The sequence below is a fragment of the Colias croceus genome, chromosome 12 (assembly GCF_905220415.1).
Source record: "Colias croceus chromosome 12, ilColCroc2.1".
NCBI lineage: Eukaryota > Metazoa > Arthropoda > Insecta > Lepidoptera > Pieridae > Colias > Colias croceus.
The window spans coordinates 5,672,870-5,694,350 of NC_059548.1; the positions used below are offsets into that span (position 1 = coordinate 5,672,870).

At 34.0% G+C, this 21,481-nt stretch overlaps 2 protein-coding genes across 3 annotated transcripts in view; one reads left to right on the forward strand and one right to left on the reverse strand.

Moving 5' to 3' along the window:
- Window positions 1–1,530, reverse strand: part of LOC123696479 — a 49,881-nt gene extending 48,351 nt beyond the window's left edge. For both annotated transcript variants that reach the window (XM_045642658.1, XM_045642657.1), the window contains exon 1: window positions 1,266–1,530. In XM_045642658.1, coding sequence (XP_045498614.1) covers window positions 1,266–1,326 — 61 coding nt within the window. In that variant the 5' untranslated portion in view covers window positions 1,327–1,530. The remainder of the gene's footprint in view (window positions 1–1,265) is intronic.
- The window catches only part of LOC123696480 (probable cytochrome P450 49a1), an 86,783-nt gene that overhangs the window by 18,697 nt on the left and 46,605 nt on the right, over window positions 1–21,481 (forward strand). The gene's annotated exons all lie outside the window — the stretch shown is intronic.

The window sequence follows — 21,481 nt, forward strand, 5'->3', positions numbered from 1 at the left end:
TAAAAAATGCCAATTGAGTTTTTATTCGGTTTATGTAATTCGGTTTATGTTGTTGTTGTTGTTGTTGTTTGAATCATTTTTTCACTACATATTCGAAGAAAGAAACAAATAAGAAATAACTGGTTACCTACCAAGCTATGTCATAATAATTTTTTTTTTATATATACATATTTATATTATTTTACTTCACTATCTTTGTTAAAACAACCTACAGTGTATAAACAATACCTTAAAGAGTGATTTTATGTTAATTGATTTTTTTTTATAATTCAATGAAAACAATAATCGATATTAATACATTTAGCTATTTACCATAGTAAATGTAATAAGTTACCGCTTGGTTACCGTGGTAACCTGTAATGGACACTAATTAATCTATAATAATGGATCTAAACAATTACATGTCTTATTAGATTTTACAAAACATTCCCTGTTCAAAATATATTTTCCGATGGTAAGAAGGCCTCTAAATTGCCGAGATTTTTTTTTAATAGTATTGTTGTCTTGATGCATGAGAAAAACCAGTACCAAAAATGGGCATTCTCCTTTCATCAAAATCGGTCCAGTAGTTTATGAGCCTATTAATTACAATCAAACAAACAAACAAAGTTTTCCTCTTTATAATATTAGTGCAGATAAATAAATAATAATTCAATTATACGTTCAAGTCAGTAGCTTATACAATATCAATTAAAAACTTGATTAAAATCAATTAACAAAAAAAATTGGTGATTGAGTAATTGATTTTCATATTTCATGATTTCACCTTTTTTCAATTAACAACCAGTCTATGCTTTTCTAAATATGTAAAATTATTATTTTATACTATAAAAATATACGCCAGCAAATATTACTAACAACACTTATTTCATTCCCAATGTCATATCTTAAATTTTTAATCTATGACAAAATGTCGCCCGCCAAAAATTTTGCTCTAACTAAGTTTTAAAAATTATTATCTAATTACTTACTGATGAAAAGTTATTCCTTTGCACTTTTCCGTATTCTTTGTATTATTTGTGCAATATCGTAACACACACGTAGACATATTTGATGCGTTTCACTTTAAAACAAATAAAAAATGAGCGTGACGTTCGCGCCAATGAGCGGAGCAAGCGACTGAGTGCAGTTACGCCAGATGACGTATGTTGAGCGGAACATATGTGATGTAGGCGGTATCGACTCCATATTAATATTATCTCAATGATTGGAAGTGTAAATTTTATACAAGGATTGAAAAATCGGCCCTAAGTAATATAAATTACCTTTTTGATTTCGTTCATTTTCAATTTCCGTCTTGAATAAATTAATGAACTCGACACTCATTTTACAAAATAATAAATAACTTCTAAAACAACTAACTTTATATCCAACTCTTTATATCCATGTACAATGCCACATTCTTACTTTTTAAGTTTGGAATGTGAAAAAAAAGAAATAACTGAACGTTCGAAAATTAAAAAGTTATAATGTGAAGAGTTTGTATTTCGTATTCTCTTTCGAGCGGAGCGGTTCCCGAACGCGACGCGCGGCTACGTCCATCTACGACGTAGCACTGGTTGGTTCACTCGACAGTCGACACCATCTTTGATATTATTTTGTGATGGCGCGACTTTTCGTTTTTCTTTTTTTTTATTCGCGGGTTTCTTTTATGCCAATGTTCTTTTTGACGTTTCTATATGTCATTTTTTTACAACGACTTTTATGGAGCCGGTATACCAAAAAATACAAATTAATATAACTTGATTGTATAGAATGTTGTATTTTCATCTGTTTTAAAATTTGTTTAAAATAAATAATTTTAAAATTAAATAAATAATAGTTTATTTTTTACTTTTAAATAATAAAAAAACTTAAGTAGGGTAAAAAGAAAAAGGTTGAAATACATAATAGATATTATTCAAATAAATAGATGTAGGATTAACGAAGGTGTAAATTTTTAAAATGTTTATCTAATAGTGAAAAAATTAAAATGTAATGTGTGAAACAACAGTAAAACTGTTCATTTATTTTAAGTAAGTATTGTAATTGTTTGTATTTATTTAGTAGTATATTATGTTTTTGGTACCTACAGAATATATTTTATAGTTTTTGTGTACATTCGTTTCTTTTATTTGAAATTGTGGCGTAGTACCTACACATGTTTTGGCACAATATTTGAAATGTTTGTATTCACTCTTGTGTTAACAAAATAGTACATTTTCATAATGGAAAAACATTTTGAGTTAATTGAATGATATAGTCGAGCACTGTTAGAATATTATTTTACCCTTTTCGAATTTAATTTTCGTTATCCCTACGATCATTATCTTACGAATTATATGATTGCATACATTATGAATATAGTATTACTATGTCCTTGATAGTCCAATTAAGTTGGTTAAAACTTAAAAGTATCGTGAATTAGTAGAATAAGTGGGCTCTAAAAATCTCTTAAAGTACAATATTAAAAAAAGATCCTGTGTGCCGAGTACACGTGTCTGAAGTGAAACTACTTTGGCAAGATTCAGAGATACCAAAATTGTCGTAAGGTGCATTAGGGTAATTCCAGATGACGGGGTAAATGTAATAACGTTAAATTAATACGTAACTATTGATTAAACAAATATGAATAATATTGTTATCAAATCCGTTTATTTGCATGCGATGCCTTCACGATACTCACAATAAAACGATGCTGAAGTGGTATTCACAATTTTCCGCCACCCGAAATTCCTCGAATGCACTATACTCCATGACTTGACGGTATTGCCATGTCGCGACCTTGAAATTTTACTCTCAACGCGCCTAAAGAAGTCTCACTTCAAAACTTAATTTTAGATGAATTTCTGATCCCAATTAAGTGTCCATTGAAAGCACTTTATTTTAGTTATTTTCCTCACGTTTTAAATCGTATTATCGAAATGGAGATTGTGAATAATCCGAAAATGAGTTATAAAGTTCATTTCGAGCTTTAATAATTTGATTTCTTCGTAATAAACGAGTACCGTAATAAGTTTAAAACTGTATCATTTCCATTTGAATAAAATTAATGAATGAGATCAACTTTATTTCACAAAAAAAGAAATCGCGCTTCTTCGGATTGTATCTAATTTCTTATTAAATAAAACTTAGACAATTAAAGCTGTCTCAAAATTTATCAGCAATTTAATCAAGGCAATTGAACATTATCTATTTATTTTTATTGGTGAGAAAAAGAAAATTTTCTTCCATAATTTTTCAGACCGATTAGACTTGATCAACATAAATACATCTATACGATTAATACTTTATCGAAAAGGATAGGTACTGTAGTTAAACTGTTGATACTGTACGAAATAAATAATACCATCAGATATCATACAATAAAGTCACACATAGCGATAAATCAAAGCAATAAATTTAACACAAACGTTACAGTAAAATCTATTCACAAATCAATTGCGTAAACCCAGATTTATCGATATTTATATTTACTTGTATTCGATACGAGAGGTTATTGACCCGAAACGGCATACACACTGTTAAAACCATACAAGATTTTCCCTTCCGTTTGTAACCGAATATTATAGGTATATCTAAAATGTGACAATAATATATTATGATATAGAATACGTATGATATTATGTTTAAGTAATCGTACCGTTGGATCCTTTTTCTAAAACCTTATTGAGTAAAATGTCGTCAGTAAAAGCACTTTTAGTTATTATGGAAAGAGAATCATGGAATCCTATAAAAAAAACTACCATATAATATGCCACTGGACAAGTGTGTAAGTTTTCGATGCTTAGCGCTGTTGTTGACACATTGTAGTACTATCCATTGTAATTGAAATACTAGATCGTTTAAATTAGTTTTTAACTTTGACGTGTGAAATGTGGAATTCTTTCAGTGCGAGTTTGATAAAATTATAACAATTTACAGGTTAGGTATTTATGAATGTATCTATCTAATGTGTGCGACATAATATGTGCTATAGCTTGACCGCGTCGTGGTCGATTTATAAACATTAATTATTTAAATACTTAGTTAACTTAAAATTAACATTTGCAATTGTTAAAATTTACCCCACAAAGGTATGTAAATGCATTAAATTAAAATTAAGCTATTTAATTAAAATGACATTAATTTATACACATTTGAAACGATAAATACAATGGAGTTGTAAATGGCATCGGAAATTCGTGAGTTGCAGTGGAATAAATTAGCATAAAATTTCGAGTGTTTGTGAAAGTACATACTCCCTTATTATAAGTATTTACATACTCCCATTGGAAATGTTTACAAGAAATATATTCTATTAGCCCGGTTTTTCTCAATAAAATAATAGGGTATAACTTAACTTATAAACGTATTATATTTTTTTATTTATTTATTTATTTATCAATAAAAGAAAAAAATACTTTATAATTGAACATGCCAAAAACCACGAAGATTTGTCCGGCATGCAAAGCAATCCATCCACGACAAAATTCAATGCACAGCGTGCTCGTGTGCTTGCGACAAGTTAGATACAATAATTATGCCACATTATACAGGTTGTTTACAAAATGCAATTTTAATTTAGATTTAACATTATTATTATTTATGGTTTTTTTAAAGTTCAAATCAAGATTATTTAATAATTGAGGAACTAAATAACGAGTTGTTCTTTTACCGTAAATGTTAGTTATTTTTGGAATGATTAAGCGTTGGTTGGTTTGTTGACGGGTAATGATTACGTTATCAACTTTTTTCTGCAGGTCAAAGTTAAAGAATTGTTCTTTTAATATAGTGTAATGGAACAAAGATTCTACCGGCAAAACTTTACAATGGTGAAAGAGATTTTCATTACTATTTTTACATAATGTTTTTATCTTAGGAGATACTATTTGTTTTAATATTCTTAGTTGTAGTGATTCAATGTTCTTCAAATAGCTTTTAAAGGTTCGGGCGTAGCTACTTATACCGTAGCTTATAACATTATTGACTAGGGCGTTATATATCATTAGCAAAATTTTGAAAGGCATTTTATTTTTAATAATTTTTATATTAGCTAGAATAGCTCGGAGTCGATCACAAACAGAGCTGATATGTGGCTGCCAGTTAAACTTACTGTCAATTATAAGTCCCAGATACGTGTGACTACTTACAGTTTCGATTTTAGGACAATTACAATTACGCACATTATGTTGATGCAAACAATAATGATTATGAGCTACTATCACATTGTTTGCATCGAACAATTTTTTATTGTACGGAGAGCGAATATGTACTAATTTGGTTTTATCTGCATTAAGAACAAGACCATTATCGTGGCACCATTTATTTATACGATCAAAATCCTGTTGTAGGTTAACAAGCGCATTTTCAACATTATGATTTGCAACTAGCAAACAAGTATCATCCGCATATTGGTAGGAAGTGCAGTGCTTAAGAACGTTATTCATGTCATTTACGTAAGTGATAAAATGGAGGGGACCGATCACCGACCCTTGGGCTGTTCCTTCAGTAACAGGTAACACACGACTCACAGAATCGTCGATTTTTACGTAGAAAGATCGATCATTGACGTAGTTTTCGCACCATTTTAACATAGGACCCCTGATCCCAGAGGACTCTAACTTTGTCATAAGGCACTTATGATTTAAGGTGTCAAAAGCCCTAGAAAAGTCTATGAAAAGAGCTAAAACATGTTTTTTGTTATCCAGGTGAATGTTCACGGTGTCCGAAAAATCTGAAAGAAGAGAAGTGGTGCTTTTACGTGGTTGAAAACCATATTGATTATTACAGATTACGTTATTTTTAGAATAGAACAAGTGTATTTGATCACTTATAAATTTCTCAATGATTTTATCTATAGACGACAAAAGGGATATTGGTCGATAGTTGGTTACGTCGGCTTGTTTTCCTTTTTTATATATAGGACGAACGCAGCTTTGCTTCAACTCATTAGGATATATTCCTGACAGAAAACTAGTGTTGATAAGATGTGAAATGGCAGTTGCTATTTTACTTGAGATACTTTTAACGTCTATTACTCTAATGCCATCGCTACCAGGCGCCTTTCGGCTATTAAGATTCAAAATAATCTTTTTTATAGTTTTAGGGTTGGCTTTTTTAAAATAGAAGCTAACGTTGGTTGGTCTGATGTAATGATTATCATATAGAAGATTATTCGGACAGGAAGGTAAAATTTTTTTAACTGCATTTCTGAATTCATTCGCAAATTTATTGGCGATGACAGCGCACGTCTCTTTTTCTGTATCAAAAGCATTGGTAATAAATTCATCAATTGACAGAGCAGCCCTACCACATATTGAATTTATGATTTGCCAGAGTTTGCGGGGATTTTTTGTATTCATTTTTATTTCATTTTCATAATATTTATTTCGTTTAATTTCAAATATTTTATTAATTTTATTGCGGATTTTATTATATTTTACTCTGAGGCATTTATTTGATGTGTCTTTTTTCCATTTATTAAATAATTTATCGCGTTCATCGCACATTTTTATCATATATTGTTTAATCCACGGTTGTTTAACTTTTTTGATATTAATTTGTTTTTTATATTTACAAGATTTATCATAAGCAGATTTAAAGTTGGATCGAATAAAATTGTAAATGTTTGTAGGGCAGGACATATTTTTTGTTACAGACCAATCTATGTTATTTAGTTCCTCAAATAATATTTTACTATCATAAAACATTTTATTACAAATTATGGAATCACGCTGTATAAGATGCGTACGAATACTTTCACAAGCTAACAAAAAAAAAAAAAAAAAAAAAAAATATACCGGCCGAATTGATAACCTCCTCCTTTTTTTTGAAGTCGGTTAAAAAGAACTCGGTGATCTGCCAGAACGGTATCGACCACGGCCGTGCACGGATTCATAGTGGTTAATCGTGTAAATAAATGGTCGATACAAGACTTTGTTATTTTGTCTAACTTCATTTCGATTCGAGTATAATCTGAAATTCCCATTGAGAATCCGTGCTCGGACAACATATCAAAATAAGTGTTTTTAATAGCAGTGTATGATTTTAAGTCTATATTTGCGTCCCCGAGTATGATTACATTGGATGTCTTATTGTTATCTAATACATTAGATAGCTCGTTCACAAAAGTGTTCTTATTTGTTTGAGGTGGTCTATAAAATGCACATAGTGTTACGGAGTAGTTATCGGCTGTAATTAAAGTACCAATAATTGATTCAAAGCTAGTATTTTTGATGGGTATTGTAGTAAATTTAAGATAAGTTTTAACATAAACTATTATTCCACCTCCTTTTTGTTTGGATCGTAGCTCAGTGTGCATTTTATAACCAGGTATGTTATATAAATTACAAATTGAATGAGAGATACCTACTTCTGTTAAAACAATAACATCAATCGGACACTTACAAGAATTTATGAGCACTAGTAGTTTAGAATAATTCTTTATTAAAGATCTGATATTCACATGCAAGCATAAAAAAATTATTTGGTTAAAGGGTACACAATTAATAAATGAATTGACTGTTGTACAATCAAATATTTCTAAACAGTGATTATATGTATTTATTTTGGCCATTAATGCTTGAAAAAGAAATTTTAAAATTAAGGCTTTATTTGTTATACCTATTACTTATTAATATTAGATGTAGAATACAAGATATATAGGTAATATGACACAATGTATTACCTACTTACTTAGATAACAAGGATTCTATATCGGACAAAGATCTTATTATAAATGGCCGACTTTTATCATCAAGTTTTTTAGCGTACACAACACCAGCCTTGCACCACACAAACTTGTAACTGTCTTTTAATTTTTGTTGAGCATTGTAGAGGAGGGTTTTTGTACGGTGGGTTAATGCTTCGCGGACAAACACACGACGTGTCGCTTGATCTGAGGGCAATCGGGGCAAGATATCACCAACCGTGATTTCTTTTTGTTTAGCTGATGCAAGCCATTGATTACGCACCACATTTGATTTGACCTCCACGATGATGTTTCCTGGTTGGGGACGATTCTGGGGTTTTGGCATGCGGCGGGATGATAGTACATCACATATGTTAACTTGTAAGTTCTGGGCAACACTTTCCAACACACTATTTAGATTTTGATTGGTAGCTTCTGGAACTCCTGCAATTTCAATAGTACAGGCTAGCAATTTTTGATCAATTTCATTAATATGCTGTTCAGCAGCCGCAATCCGAAGTTCTAGATTTTTATTTTTGTTAATTAGGTCGGTGTTTTTGTTAAGTAATGTTTTGATGGTATTTTCCTGCCTTTTTACTAATTCTTCGAGATCGGTCATCTGTCCATTCATATGTTCCATTGCGGTTGTTAGATCGCCGAGTTCGGCCTTGATGATTTTTTGCATTTCCCGTGTAATACTCGCATGAATGTAGAGGTAGAGGATAGATATATAATGAATATATATCTATCCTCTACCTTAGGTGGCCTGGAAGAAATCGCTTATAAGCGATAAGGTCACCTTTTGTACTTTACCTCGCATTTATACAGTAAATAACAGTATTTATTACCTACAGAGGTACATTTTAATATTAAACGGTGTGGTAAAATATATGGCTAAATAAATATAAGTAACTCTTTTCTAATACTAAAAAAAAATGCGTCGACTGCTCATATATTTATGCATAAAATATTATTTTGAAATGTAAATTCACTTTTTCGAAACTGAAATAATTTTGAATTTTCCACAAAAAATAATAGTATTTTGTTGTAGGTTCTGTAAGAATTCTGAAGTAGGTGTACTATTGTCGATTTTTGCTACAAAAAATGACTTACTTATAAGAATGAAAATGTATTTGTCTCTACACCAAAGTGAATTTAATATTTCGGACCCAAGTTACACGCACCTGTTGTATAAATTGTGTCTTAGTTTGAAGCTTATATTGTAGGTACGAGAGAAAAGTTTTGGTAACAATATTATATTTTGTTATCTTCACTCGTAGTTAATAATTTCGCTGCGACATTGTTTTTGGGCTAAGTTTTAATTACTGCGAAATTTTAACCAATTTTGTGTGATATAAATTGTATAATAGAAGAAATTAACTTTTTTAGGTTAAATTGACAGTTATCGCTTACCTTAATAATTAAAATAAAAGAACAAAAATGATTCGAAGAATTCAAAAAAAAGGGACACAGATAAAATAGAATATTGTGATGTCTTTTTAAGATGTCTTTTTCCCAAATCATTCACTAAGTTACAGTAATGTAATTTACTTACAGATTAAAAATAGAAAGTAGGCCAAGACTTATGAAGAACCAGGAAATGCAGCTAACTTAAATTTAGACAATGCCAAACCGCATAAGATTTGAGCCAAATTTTATGACTTTAAATAATTTTGAAAGCTTACTGCGATGTCAGTTTGTTGACTTTAAGGTTAAATGAGCACTATCGATATTGATGCAGCACTATCTTCATTATCTAATATTTAGTCTATAAAGCTTGAACTTCAGTCTGTCAGTTAACGAAAAATAAACAGTAACTCAGTTAGAGTGCCTATCCTAAATAAACTCTAGTTTAAATCACATGATCTTTCGTTTACAGACCATAGATTACTAGATAAACTAACTACCGTGTTAGTTTCCGTTTAGAAAATATTATGCGCAAAGCTCGCAATAGAACAATGCTATTGCATAATCCACTTCACTACGTGTTCTGGCAAATGGTAAAAGATTAGTTGCTGTCTTATTCAGTTCCGACTCATGTAGTTCTGACGACAAGCTTGAATATGCATATGTCGTGGCCATATCGTAGATTTGCTCATTTCATGAAATGGCCAACATAGTTTGATCAGATCGTTAAATCGTCAACGTTTCACGATTTGGTCATCGACATTTGGCCACATCGTATAAAATATAGGTTAGGTTAGGTTAGGTTAGACTTTAATAAACAACGCCAAGCCAGAAGCGAATCGCTTTTTAAAAAAGAAACAAAAATGGTCGCATTTCGTGAAATGGCCATCCACGTTTGGCCAGATCGTCGATCTGGTCAAACGTGGATGGCCAAATCGTGAAACGTTGACGATTTAACGATCTGATCAAACTATGTTGGCCATTTCATGAAATGAGCAAATCTACGATATGGCCACGACACATACATTTGACAAAACAGCTGTTACGTATATTATACGAACTTAGGTACCTACTTATAACAAATTACACATTTTAATTGATTTTGCCTTTACACTGTGACTTGATCATAATGACGTGTGATTGCTTACTTACTCCATAGTTCTCTTATAAAAATAGTCACTACCCACTTTAATATTATTTCGCATTTATAAATAATTTTATATTCTCTGTAGGTTACAAACATTTTTTATTAGTCGCTTGCCACAACTGTATCGAAGTTGAATCGGGATGAAAGAAATACTTAGTTAAAGCCTAATTTGAAAAGTTAATGATACAAATTTTGAGTTGATCTATTACAAACTAATAAATACATATTTAATAAACATTAAATGTAGATAACATTCAATTACAGGCCTCATAGACGGTTTTCATTGAAATTGACGAAATTACTCTCTCTAATAGTTTAATATTATGTGGTCTGTGGTTTTTGTGCAATTAGTTTATACATATTGTATAGTCTGTGCTTTCATGTTCTGAAACTGGTATTGAACGATTTTAATTATGATATTGATTTGATAACATATTGTGAGGAAAAGGGTGCATTTCAAGCCACTTTATCAGTTAAGGATTTTGTGGAAACGAACTTTCATTCCGATAAAGAGGATAGGATATTTTTAATAGATTTTTTAAAATTGAAGATATCTAGGAAATAGATATACCTACACAAGGATAGATATTTAAATTATTTTTTAAACAATGTACCTATTTAACGTATAAACAAATATTAATAGAACACGATACAATACCGCTTAGACACCAATAATTTCTATGATAATATCATTCTACAATAAAAAACTAAACTGATCTAGATCAATTGATATGAATACCGAAAAAACATAAATCCATACTTTAATATTAGAATATTGCTTTCATATTTCTCTTTTTCATAGTATTGTTTGTTCCCAATGTGTAGCAATTCGAAGAATATGTGCGCCGCGGCCCGCGACCCAAAAATAGATGATTGTGTAGAAACCTCTTTATTTTGCCCTAATAAAAACGAACCACATTTTTATGTAGTCCTCGTGGGCTTTACTAGAGCATAGTTTATAGCTGCGTAGTATTTAACGACACTTAAATAGGTAGTAAAGTTTATATTGGCCGAGTCATACAAGCTGAGGCTTAACGGCTTCGGAAGTGGATTAAACTATATTTGCTTTCGACGATTATGCACGCTCTACCGGTAATGATAGATTTGTTTTATTAGGTCGTAAATAAATATGTCTGAGTATTTTTCCCTTAAATTCAACCTTCATAATAAACACAGGAAAGCGCGTGTGTTGCCATTTTCCCAGGCCAGGCCACGTTCAAACTGACCGAGCTGCTTCGCGCTGCAATTGCTTCGCGAGGCTGCTCGCTCTGTGTGTACCAATCACATCGCTTAATTTAGCGTTTGAAGCGATACTATAGGTTCTTTACAACAAACCTCTCGCTTCGCATCCTCGCACATCTCTGGTGGAAAAGCACCCTGATACATAAACACCTACATTAGGCGTGTGCGAAAAATGTACCCTTTGTAAGTGTTGCGGAAAGTATCCTGACAATAAATATCATTACAAACCACTTAGCGCTTTCGCCTATTATGCGTACCTACATTAATTAGCCTTACTAATAGGACGCACAGAATTTGGGATTAATGTTTGTTAATCATACATAACTCGTGTAAGTAAAGCATTAGTCACCAATATTATAAAGGTAGGTAAGTGGTAGTAATAGGTTGTCTGTAAAACATGTAACAAGAATTCGGGATGTTGATATTTTTAGAGAAATGTCATTTCTATAGATGATAACCCATAAATTACTTCATTGTTTTATTGTTGTAAATAATTTCTTCCGAGTTGTAATTATTGCAAATAATTTTATACATCTATTAAGTTTTATACCTACTATTAAGTGTGATAACAACGTAGTTACGTAGTACTATCACAGTATTATGTAATACCTATATTATTCTGTGACGTAAGTAGTTACTAAAAACAAGATCTCATCATGTTTCATTCGATACGTCTTTACTATAGGTACCTATATAAATGATAATAGCGTTTGGAATCATTTTATAATTGCAATATTGCGTGTGATTGTAATCCCTGAGGTATACTCAGAGATGCCATAAAACTTTGAGTGGAACAGCTGTGAGAGTGGAACAACAATGGACTATTGTTAATTATTTAAAATAATAATTTAAAAAATATATTCATGAGTTTTCAATCTATAGTGGTTTAAAGTTAACTCAAAAATGGAGCATTTTCGTAAATTTTCTGAAAAATCTCAGAGAAAGTGTAAGAAATGTTATAGTATGCTATATATTCGTGATCTACTCAATAAGCTCTTTCATTTGATACCCCACACGGCATGTTTTGGAAATTTTTATTTTTTTATTTGTATGCCATATTTAATTACCGGGGTGGGGGGAGGGGGACCACAAAACTGGTTGGCAACATCTGTCTATAGGATGTTTGGGATCTATCCAATATATATCAGAAGTCAGAGTTAGGTCCGCTATTTTTGCAAACGAACATCTCCTTGGAGCCTGCTCTAATTCATAGGGAAAAGAAGAAATATAGTTTACATTTTTATATTTAAATTCGATGCTACAACTTTTATAAAACAGACGGCTTTGTAGAGTGTTAAGAAATAACAAAACCATAAATTGTAATCAATCGTAGTAAATAAAGCTTATTTATAATTGAACTGCTAATAATAATAATTAAACATTTTCATAAAATAGAGGTAATTGTTTTAAAGCTATTGCATAGCTTTTATCGCGGGCCTTGAGCGCGGGGACTGAATCGAGAAATTCCGTAACGAAAAAACCTCACGCTCCCCACTCCGACGGGCTCGGAGGTGTGGCTTGAAGGCATGCTATGCAATAGCTTTACCGCGGCAGTCCCCGAGTGCCCCACGTCTTTTTTACACGAATTCGATCCTCTTACGAGTATGTGGTAGGTATGTTTTGAAACAACTAAAATATGCTTATAAATTTATAATTAACTGTATTTGATGGTGTTAATTAACGGTATTTAAAGAAAATTACTTTAAAATGAAAATGTTTAAAATAGTCCTTTTATCTTTATTCTTGGTCTAAACTAATTATTAACATCACTAACTAATTAGAGGCTATATTCTCTGAAGTATTTTTCATTAAATCTTTTTATTACTGCAAAAACGTTTTGATATTTTTTTCAGTATGAAGTTCAAAATATATGAATTGGCATCTACATTTTGTGTTATTTTTTATATATAAAATTATTCGACATAATATAGATGCCGCATAAGTTCGTTTATATACAGATGTTTTATTTATTTTATTTTATTTATTTAAGATCCCTACATATAAAATCATTATAGATTTCAGTTTAATTCTCATGGATGGACATGGATATAATAAAAATCGTCGTATGAAGGGTCTGGTCCTGAAATGAAATGCTGATGTATTCAGAAAGTACCTATAAATCTTATTTTTATTTCAAGGGTTTCGTTGCAGACAGCTTGATTAACCATAAGTCTCAATCGATTGCATTAAATATAATATAAAGAACAAATAAAATATAAATTGTTTTCTTACACCATTTTATTAGAGCACAAATCCGGATAAGATGTACTTTTTCAGCAATACATAGATACATACATATATAGCTGTTATAATCACTTTTTCTTGGGGTCTTATAGCTATCAATTTTACTATTCCTTTCCTTACCAGCAATTCAAAAGATATGTGGATACTTTTTAAGCGTATCTTAAAAATAAGTGATATTCCAGAAAACACTTCTAATATAAACACACAAGTGAGAAAGCAACTATAAATGGGAACGACCTCTAAACAAAAAGATTAGAGCAGCATATTGTGTTATGAGGGTGTAATTTTGTTTTAAAATAAAACCGCTTTGGTTACACACTCGGACTTAATTTGACCCACGAAAGCGGCTAGGGTTTAAACAGAAAAATAAACAGAAAAGTTTATTTAAAGCATTATCTGTGCGACTTGTTTGTCCAACAGCATTTATAAAAATAAGTATGAATTTCAATGTAAATAAAATATTGTGTCGTTTATTATTTAAATGATACTTGTGGAAAAATAAAACTGACCTGTGTGAAAGCTGTGTTTGTTATGACGCGTCAACCGTGGCCATACAAATAAATGTCTGTTCCTGATTTCACTCACTTCACCTTTTTATTTTCTTGCTAGATTTCCGCCCGCGGCTTCGCCAGCATTTTTAAAGAAAAACCCGCATCGTTCCCGTTTCTATCAGTGGGATTCTTATTCTATTATACTGGGTCTTCAGGTACCTATATACCAAATTAAATTGTAATCGGTTCAGTAGAATTTGCGTGAAAGAGTAAAAAACATCCATCCTTACAAACTTTCGCATTCATAATAATATCTGGATGTTCTTGATTTAATCTAGACAATTCTACGAGAAGAATCTGTACTTCAGATTAGTCACAGAAGGTTGATAACCCAGTTGTCCGTAAAGAAAATTCGATCACTAAAATACATGTAAAAACATCTGTATCCCAATTCACTTATTGGAATTGTATCAATATATTCTCGCCATTTTAGTAGAAGAAAGTTTTAAAAATGTAGTAGAAAATTGTGTCTGAACCTTGTTTATCCGAGTTCAGAAACCTAGTAAAAATAAAATACGTCGTATTTGTAATAACGGTAGTATAGAATAATTAGTGACAAATTAATTATTATGGTTGAGGGTAAATCTGTTTCTTTTTAATAAACCAGTCTGTCGTTGAAGCCCGCCTTTCATTTACGTATCATTGGCGACGAGGCAGGATTTTTTTTTCCTTTGTGTTTAAACTGTTTGTTTTTTGCGAAATCCAAGATGCCTATCGGTAAAATTGAACCTTTCAATTTGAGTTCGAAGCAGTGGCCTGCGTATATACGACGAGTAAATCAGTACATTAAATTGAACGAAATTGGTGACGATTTAAAGGTGTCCATGTTGATAACGGTCGTCGGCGAAGAAACATACACGTTGATGTGCGATCTATGTGCTCCGAGTTTCCCTGAAAATAAAACTTATGAACAATTAATACAAATTGTGACGGAACATTTGGAACCTCAGCGTTCCGAGATCGCCGAGAGACACGTGTTTAGATTACGACGTCAGCGTGCCGGCGAATCGCTCACTGAGTACCTACAGGCATTAAAGCATCTCGCGGCTACTTGCAATTTTGGTAAATGCAGTTCGTGTTCAACTCTGGAGGAGAACCTGCGCGATCAATTCGTGTCGGGACTATCGAACGATGCGATGCGTTCCAGAATATTCGCCGAGAAAAAAATTCAGTACAGGGAGGCCGTGGAACTCGCGCTAGCTTTAGAGGCTGCGGAGAAGCATGCAGAAGTGAGCGGCTCCACCGGGGCGGGGACGACAGATTCAACGGCAGCGGCGAGCGGCGAGGCGGGCGAGGGCCTGCACTACGCGCGCGGCGGCGGCGGCTCGGCCGGCCAGCGCGCGCGGCCGCTGCGGGCTGAAGGCGCGCGGGGCGCGGGCCGCACGCTCGAGGCGCGGCCGGCCGCCGGCGCGGAGGCGCTAGGGCACCGCGGGCGCAACTGTTGGCGCTGCGGCAAGGCGCATGCGGCAGAAAAGTGTCGGTTTAAGCATTACAACTGTGATGAGTGCGGCCAGCGGGGCCATATAAAAGTGATGTGCAAACGGGTGTCAGGTCGGCAAAATTTCGTAAGCGACGAGTCGGACGACGACGGTTTGTACAACATCGACGTTACGACACGAGGTAACCAACCATTCTTTGTTGACTTGTTAATTGACAATAAACTTATTCAATGTGAAGTGGACACGGGCAGTCGTATTTCGGCAATAAGCGAGGATATGTATAATCGTTTGTTCTCGCATAAATTAATAAAAGCTGATAATTTAATTTTACGTTGTTATTCGGGTTCACGAATTCAATCTCTGGGTTTCATCGAGGTGGACGTACGTCTGGGCAGAGTGTATAAAAAAGAGTTACGATTATATGTAATTAAACAGGGAGCACGGCCTTTGTTAGGAAGAGAGTGGATGCGTGCGTTAAACATTACAGAAATCCGCCTCAATGAAATCAGTGAGGATGAATTCGTGAACCAGTTATGTAAAGAATTCCCTGAAGTATTTTGTGATAAGTTAGGTACTTGTAAACAAACAATTCGATTACGACTCGCGGATAACGAACCGGTTTATGTGCGAGCGAGATCGGTGCCGCTAGCGCTGCGCGAGAGGGTTGAGAAGGAGCTAGCTCGTCTCGAGGCGGACGGCTCGATCTATCGCGTTGAATATTCAGACTACGGGACCCCGATCGTACCCGTTGTAAAAAAGAATGGGGAAATTCGAATCTGTGGTGATTACAAAATTACAATTAATCCAAAATTAAAGAGGGATTTTTATCCGTTACCGCGTATTGAAGAATTGTTTGCTAGCTTAAGGGGAGGTGAGAAATTTACAAAGATTGATTTAACACACGCTTATGAACAGTGTATTCTTTCGGATGATTCACAACCGTACACCGCTATCACTACGCATATGGGCACGTTTGCATACCGGCGCACCCCGTACGGTTTATCTTGTATACCCGAAAAATTTCAAAAATTAATGGAAGAAACCCTCCGGGGAGTGACGGGATGTGTCGTATTTTTAGATGATATCTGTATAACGGGTTCTAATAATTCGGAACATATGAAAAATTTGAAATTAGTACTCGAACGGTTACGGGAAATGGGGCTCACTGTTAAATTAAGTAAATGTAAATTTTTGCAAGATTATGTGAAATATTTAGGGTTTATTATAAATAAGGAGGGATTACGGCCGGATCCAGAAAAGTTAGAAGCTATTTCCAGTGCACCCACACCTAATAATGTTTCGCAACTTAAGAGTTTCCTAGGCATGCTTAACTATTACGGTCGATTTATTCCCAATTTAAGTACTATATTACAACCTTTACATAATTTATTAAAAAAGGACGTGAACTGGAAATGGGATTCAAACTGTAGGGAAGCGTTTAATGAAGCAAAGCGATCACTCTTAAGTGAACGGTGTTTGGCACATTACGAGGAAGGACGCGAGTTAGTATTAGCGGTGGATAGTAGCGCGTACGGACTGGGCGCTGTGCTGGCGCATCGCTACGCGGACGGCAGCGAGCGGCCGGTAAGCTGTGTGTCGCGCACGCTTAACTCGGCTGAACGTAATTACAGCCAACTTGACAAAGAAGCGCTCGCTATTTTGTTCGGTGTAACGAAACACCACCAGTATTTATTCGGTAGACGATTCACATTACGCACAGATCACCAACCACTAACATATATTTTTGGCAGTAAGGGCGGTATTCCGCAGACGGCAGCGAGCCGTTTGCAGCGATGGGCAGCGCGTCTGGCTGCATACGATTTTAAGATTAAATTTGTTAGGTCGGCGGACAACGGGCCGGCTGATGCGTTATCGAGGTTACCGTTAACACGAGAGGGTCGCATTACAGACTCAGTAGATTATTTAAATTTAGTTGCGGACGCATTACCTGTTTATTACAGTGATGTCGCTGCGGAAACGGAACGTGACAACTTATTGTGTAAAATTAAGCGGTATATTATTTTTGGCTGGCCGCTTAGTCCGAGTTGCGATGAGGAGAAACCCTATTTTGCTAGAAAACAGGATTTTGTAGTTGAAAAGGGGTGCATTATATATAAATATAGAATAGTCATTCCTTACGCTTTACAAAACAAGATTTTAGAGGAGATTCATGAGGGGCACCTTGGTATGAATAAAATGAAAACTTTATCACGAAATTATGTATACTGGGCGAGTTTAGATAAGGATATTGAAGAAACATGTAGGTCGTGTTCGGCGTGCCGCTCGGTGCTGGACGCGCCGGCGCGCGCACAGCTGCACCCGTGGGAGTTCCCGCTGCACCCGTGGCAGCGCGTTCACGCAGATTTTGCAGATTGCGGGGGTGTACGCTATTTAATTTTAGTGGACGCACATTCTAAGTGGATTGAAGCTTATCCAATGCGGTATACGAATGCAGATTTCACTATAAAAGTTTTGAGAGGCATATTCGCAAGGTTCGGTCTACCATCGCAACTTGTAACTGATAACGGTCCACCCTTTTCTTCGTATGAGTTTAAGACTTACTGTAAAAATAATTGTATTAGGCACACGACTTCGGCCCCTTATCGGCCACAAGGGAACGGGGCGGCGGAAAACGCCGTTAAAATAATTAAAAAAACAATTAAAAGAGCGTTATTTGAAGGCGAGGACGTGAGCACAGCACTAAATAAATTTCTTTTTAAATATCGCAATTGTGAGCACGCCACGACGGGTATATCACCAGCATTAGCACTACAAGGACGACGCCTACGCAGTCGCCTCGACGCATTGCGACCCGACGTGGCGGCTGCGGTTCGCGATAAACAGGAAAAGCAAATCGCGCGCAGTTCGGCGACGCTAAGGGAGTTTAGCGTGGGGGATGCTGTGCTCGCGAGGGATTATAGGTCTAAGGAAGATAAGTGGGTAGAGGGCACTGTTTCTAAAAAGACAGGGCCGGTTTCATATAAAGTCGAGTTAGGGAACGGTATCGAGTGGCGAAGGCACGTCGATCAAATAATATCCGCGAAAAATACCTAGGTTCTCGTTAACACGGACAAATGCCACCTGTGCAAACGACGCGGGTGACCTTGAGGCCGGTAAAAAAATCGAGGGGGAGACGTGGGAAGACGCAGCCAGTGGTGACGAAACAAATCACCAGTCAGAGACTGCAGGGCTGTCCCCACCGGCCCGCGTAGAGGCGGCACCAACGGCGTCGCAGGTTAGCCCTGAGACATCACAAATGTCCGCTCGTGCACTGCGTGCAATTAATCGAGCAAAAAAATTATTGTAACGAAATATATTATGTAATTTAGGTTCTAGTAGTAAGTATTTATATAACATTAAGGATATGTAATTTGGGTTATGGTATTTATATGTATAGTTGTGCGATCAAGGCGTTTCCTTATGTTTATTATGTTTCAAGCTGTCTTTTAAGTTTGTATGTTAATTACTGTTGTGTCTTTTAAGTTTGTGTGTTAATTACTTGTCCTATATTATGTTATTGTGATCTTGTTGCGGAGGAGTGTAATAACGGTAGTATAGAATAATTAGTGACAAATTAATTATTATGGTTGAGGGTAAATCTGTTTCTTTTTAATAAACCAGTCTGTCGTTGAAGCCCGCCTTTCATTTACGTATCAGTATTGAAAACTATATTCAAAAATGGTTGTAAAATGTATACACAATATTTAATGAACCTCAATAATGTATTTAAATATCCTCTCTACTACTAAATCTATACAGACGTAATATAATAAGGGTTGCTAACCAAGAAATAAACATTTCAAATCGAAATTTACATAACAATACACATTTATATTCCGTCCACAAAATTGATATGACCGTCTACATTACCAAGAACGGTATTATTTGTGACATCAAGCACAAAGCATGGATGCATAAATAATGTGCTGACTGTTTACATTTGAAAGACAGCTGTAGCCTTGCTTTATTAATTATTTGGTATATTGATTGATTGTTCCGGCATTGCATGGGCTACTCTATTTTCATTTCAACGTTTCAAACTTCACTACCAAATTTAGCGAGGTAACCTTTAACAGACAGTGAAATATTTTTCTGAAATAACTTTGTGGTGATTAAAATTTTGTAATAGATATTATTAAGTATAACGATTACCGGGAAGAATATAAAGATTTGTATTTTTAAAGTATATTTACTTACGACAAGTGATAACTGCGTTAAAAACAACCGACTTCAAACTTGCACTTGCAAAATTTACAAATACCTACAGACAAAAATGCTCATAAAATAAAAACTACTGGGCCTATCCGAATAAAATTTTTATGGGACCAATTCGACACCATCCCGCATCGAACAAAAAAAGAATCACGTAAATCGGTTCAGAAACCTCGGAGTAATCGGTGTACATACATAAAAAAAAAAAAAAATACCGGCCGAATTGATAACCTCCTCCTTTTTTTTGAAGTCGGTTAAAAAAGTGTCGTATTGTTTAGTTGCGTTAATAAATTAGGTGAAATAACAATTTAAGATTATAATGTAAATAATGTAAAAAAAATCACGCAGTCGTCAGTTTAGACTCTAGATATCATTTCAGAGTATCAAAAGCAGGGCCTAAACCCGCTTCAACCATGTTCAATCGAAAGCAGAGAATGTTGAAAAGCGCAAATATAAGCTCAATTACAGTAAAATTAAGAACTTTTTCAATTTTAATTTAAAATCAGTGTTACCTGAATATTTAAGATGTTGTATCGAGCGTATTTCATATCACTCAACAGAATTCAAGGCCTTCTATCTAGGTTGAGTGGTTGACTTGAACTTATAAGCTTTACTTATAGCAGAAGGTTAATTCGGAATTAATACTGAAATAATAATGAAAGAATGTATTTTGAACGACTTAAATGCAGTTCGTGTACCTGAGATGTGATATGGACAGATTTTAGATATGATCAGTTTGTAAATAATTAGTTATTGTTATGAAAGAGAACTTGTATGACGTTAATTTAAAATATATATAAAAACAATATATTGAATGAGTGAAAAAGACTAATCTGAAAATTGTCAGGTTCTTCATCGTTAGTTCATTTCTAGAAGTTTGACATGAATGAAAAAATCAACGATATTATTTGGCGACAAAATCTAACTTTAGTTTATTTATTTTTCGATATAAACTCCAGGAAATTAATTCAAATCTAATAACGTGTTAACATAAATCTGTCAAAAAATAATATTTGTTTTTATTAGTTATTTCCAAGGAATAACTTAAAAGGCTATCATGACTCTTAACCTGAAACGTCCTCAATCCTGATGAATGTAAATCACCTCTTATCGCTCAAGAGAAAAATGTCTGAATATTAAAACGAGAGCTTTTAGCATTTTATGTGAAGTAGCTCAATTACATAAAACTTCACTTTTCATCTTTTGGTTTCAAAGTAGATAATCAATGAGTTTAAATTAAGTGTTATTGTATTGAAATTTATCTTTCGTTCCAGAACTTTCAACTATAAGTTTCAAGGGAACTACGAATATTAGTTTTGAAACTAATATTTTTATTTATTCTGCAACCAAAAAGGTTGCACATGCATTCAATGAAAAATGTTACTGGCCGGTTGGATATGCGCTGGCTACATTAAAAAAAAAAGAAAATCTTACGAAAATATGGAGGACGGCAAACAGTAATGGCTCGAAAAAACCCTACTACCTACTACCTAACCCTACTACTCAAAATAGTTATATCTTAGTACTGGGATTTTAATAAGGCCTTCTCTGTAAGTAATTATTTACGTATTATAAAATTCTTTCGGGA